The 2,943-nt window shown below is 44.7% G+C and overlaps 1 protein-coding gene across 1 annotated transcript; it reads left to right on the top strand.

Annotated features, from left to right (window-relative positions):
* The first annotated feature begins 206 nt into the window (after positions 1-206).
* LOC124483754 (piggyBac transposable element-derived protein 4-like) lies at positions 207-2,436 on the top strand. The gene is made up of 2 exons (XM_047044300.1): positions 207-1,931; positions 2,070-2,436. The coding sequence occupies exons 1-2, from the start codon at positions 333-335 to the stop codon at positions 2,214-2,216; spliced, it is 1,746 nt and encodes a 581-aa protein (XP_046900256.1). The 5' UTR covers positions 207-332; the 3' UTR covers positions 2,217-2,436.
* The last annotated feature ends 507 nt before the right edge of the window (positions 2,437-2,943 follow it).

Genomic DNA, 2,943 nt, shown 5'->3' on the forward strand with positions numbered 1-2,943 from the left:
CCCCTGCATGTTTATATCACATAGATACTGTTCGGGTCAATTTGACCCGGCAGTAAAACTGGAGGTAAAAGGGTGTCAGAACTGTCAGACTATTTATTTATTTACAACTGTGAGACATATTTCACCCAAAACACACACACACACACGCACACACGCACACACGCGCGTGCACACATGCACACACACACGCGCACTCACGCGCGCACACGCACAGGTGCAAGTGTTGCGACTTGACGGGAACCATTTATGTTCTCTGTTCTCGCGGGAAAACTCCACCCACATTCAGTGGACACTCAACAGGGGAGGGGCAAAACATATCAAATATTATCTGCATGGGATTCTTACCAACATTACACTCTGTCAGGCAGACAGACCTTTACAAAATGAGCAGCAGAAACAGATGGATGACAGTCCAGCAGGCTCGGGACTTCGTCATTGATCATGACAGTGAAATAGAGGAGGAAGTGTCTGAAGACGAAGACGATCTAGAGCTAAATTCAGATTCGAATGATTCTGATTTTGAACCAGATGAGGGAATTGCTATTCCCATTCCTCCAAGCAAGACATTCATGTCAAAAAACGGTGAAATACAGTGGTCTTCATCCCCAAATATACGTCAGATGAGAATGTCTGCAGAAAACATAATAAAGACAGTGCCAGGGCCCACTAGGATGGCAGTGACGCGTGTGACTGACATCAAGTCAGCTTTTGAGCTGGTCATGCCAAATTCAATCCAGAAAATCATTCTGGAAATGACTAATCTAGAAGGGAGGCGTGTTTTTGGGGAGAAGTGGAAGGAGCTGGACAAAACACATTTAGATGCATATTTGGGGCTCCTCATCCTGGCTGGGGTCTATAAGTCCAAGGATGAATCGACAGCCAGTCTGTGGGGTGCAGAGACAGGCAGGGCTATATTTCGAGCCACAATGTCTCTGGAGACTTTTCACATTTTCTCCAGAGTAATCAGATTTGATAATCGAGAGACGAGGGCTGGTAGACGGGAGAGAGACAAGCTGGCAGCTGTTAGGACAGTGTGGGACAAGTGGGTAGAGCAACTTCCACTACTCTATAACCCAGGCCCTAACATCACAGTGGATGAAAGGCTGGTGGCATTCAGAGGTCGCTGCCCATTTAGGCAATACATGCCTTCCAAACCAGCTAAATATGGGATAAAAATCTGGGCAGCATGTGATGCAAAAACCAGCTATGCATTGAACATGCAGGTTCACACTGGAAAGGCGGTTGGAGGAGCCCCAGAGAAGAATCAGGGCTCAAGGGTCGTGCTCGACATGGCACACGGTCTCAGGGGGCACAACATAACCTGTGACAATTTTTTCACAAACTACAATTTGGGTCAGGAGCTTCTAAAAAGAAAGCTCACAATGGTCGGAACTGTCCGAAAGAACAGGGTGGAACTCCCTGCTGAGCTGCTGGTAATCAAGAACAGGGCCGCTCAGTCTTCCATGTTTGCCTTCACAGACACCACAGCCCTAGTGTCTTACTGCCCCAAAAAGGGAAAAAATGTTGTGCTCATGAGCACTCTGCACAACAATGCTGAAATCAGCACAAGGGAGGACCAGAAACCAAGCATGATCCTTGATTACAATGCCACCAAAGGGGGGGTAGACAACTTGGACAAAGTAACAGGGTCCTACAGCACCAAACGAATGACTGCGCGCTGGCCATTGGTCATCTATTATAATATGATAGATGTATCGGCCTACAATGCATTTGTCATCTGGACTGAGATTTTTCCTGACTGGAATGTGTCAAAGCTGTACAAGAGGCGCATCTTTCTCGAGGAGCTGGGGAAGGCGCTTGTGACACCGCACATTCAACGGAGGCAGCACCTGCCAAGGACCCCAACCGCTGCAGCCACGGTGAGGGAGATTCAGGAGAGGACTGCACGAAGTACTACACCAGTGCGTGAGGTAAGTAATTGTGTGTGTGTGTGTGTGTGTGTGTGTGTGTGTATGCATGTGTGTGTGTAAGTGTATGAGAGTGTGTTGTGTGTGTGTCTTGGTATCAGCAAAAAGAAACCATAGTAATCATGGTCCTCTTGTTTCTAGGTTGCTGCTGAGGGGAAAAGAAAGAGGAAGAGGTGCCAGGTCTGCAGTCCATCTGACGATGTCAAGACAAGCATGACCTGTGCGAAATGTGCAAAATTCATTTGCACAAAGCACAGTGTGATGACATGTCACTCGTGTGCTGTGTAGATGTACAGACACACACACACAGACACACACACACACACTCACACACACGTTCATATTGCAATTGCTTGTTTGTTGTATTGTATTGCGATTTGGTTCATTTCTGGTTCACAAACAGTGCATTTATGTTAAACAAAAGTGAAATGTTATGTTTCAATGTTGTGTAAAACCATTGTTTTATATGTTGGTCTTTCAAAAGTGATAAAGTGGTGAAACATTAAAAAAAAAGTTTGAAAATGTATTTTTTTTTTTTTTTAAACGAGTGAATTGTCCTAATGGAACCATTCCTTGTTAGAGGTAAGGAACACTAAATTGCACTAAATATTGATAGAATAGTTAGTAATGGAGTTGGTAATGACATGTGCACACTGCTTGTTAGGATTTTTTTTGGTTTAGGACATCTTTTGGAGATTTAAACATGCCCCGGGTCAAATTGACCCGGGAACACCATTGCTGTTCCTGACAAACGAACATAACAGGAGGGTTAACAACTTGTGTGGCACCGCGCCAGACACACACACACATAAAAATAACAATTTGACACACTGAGATCTGCTACACTCACACCACATTTTCTAGTATAAAATGCAATTTACCTGCCTTCATCTTTGCCTGTTATACAGCTATCTTCCTTGTCTTTCTGGATGCAAAGTCTTTTATAATGTATTTGAAGTCAATTTGTTTAGCCATTTCACACGCAATGGCAAGTATTGTGATTGACCCTCTCCTG

The sequence above is a fragment of the Hypomesus transpacificus genome, chromosome 21 (genome assembly GCF_021917145.1).
Source record: "Hypomesus transpacificus isolate Combined female chromosome 21, fHypTra1, whole genome shotgun sequence".
Lineage (NCBI taxonomy): Eukaryota > Metazoa > Chordata > Actinopteri > Osmeriformes > Osmeridae > Hypomesus > Hypomesus transpacificus.

What these genes read in the sequence shown, in the direction of transcription:
- LOC124483754 (XM_047044300.1), top strand. Translation starts at nt 333, where the DNA reads ATGGGATTCTTACCAACATTACACTCTGTCAGGCAGACAGACCTTTAC. An exon ending in GTACTACACCAGTGCGTGAG is followed by an intron (nt 1,932 to 2,069) that starts GTAAGTAATTGT and finishes TCTTGTTTCTAG; the next exon opens with GTTGCTGCTGAGGGGAAAAG.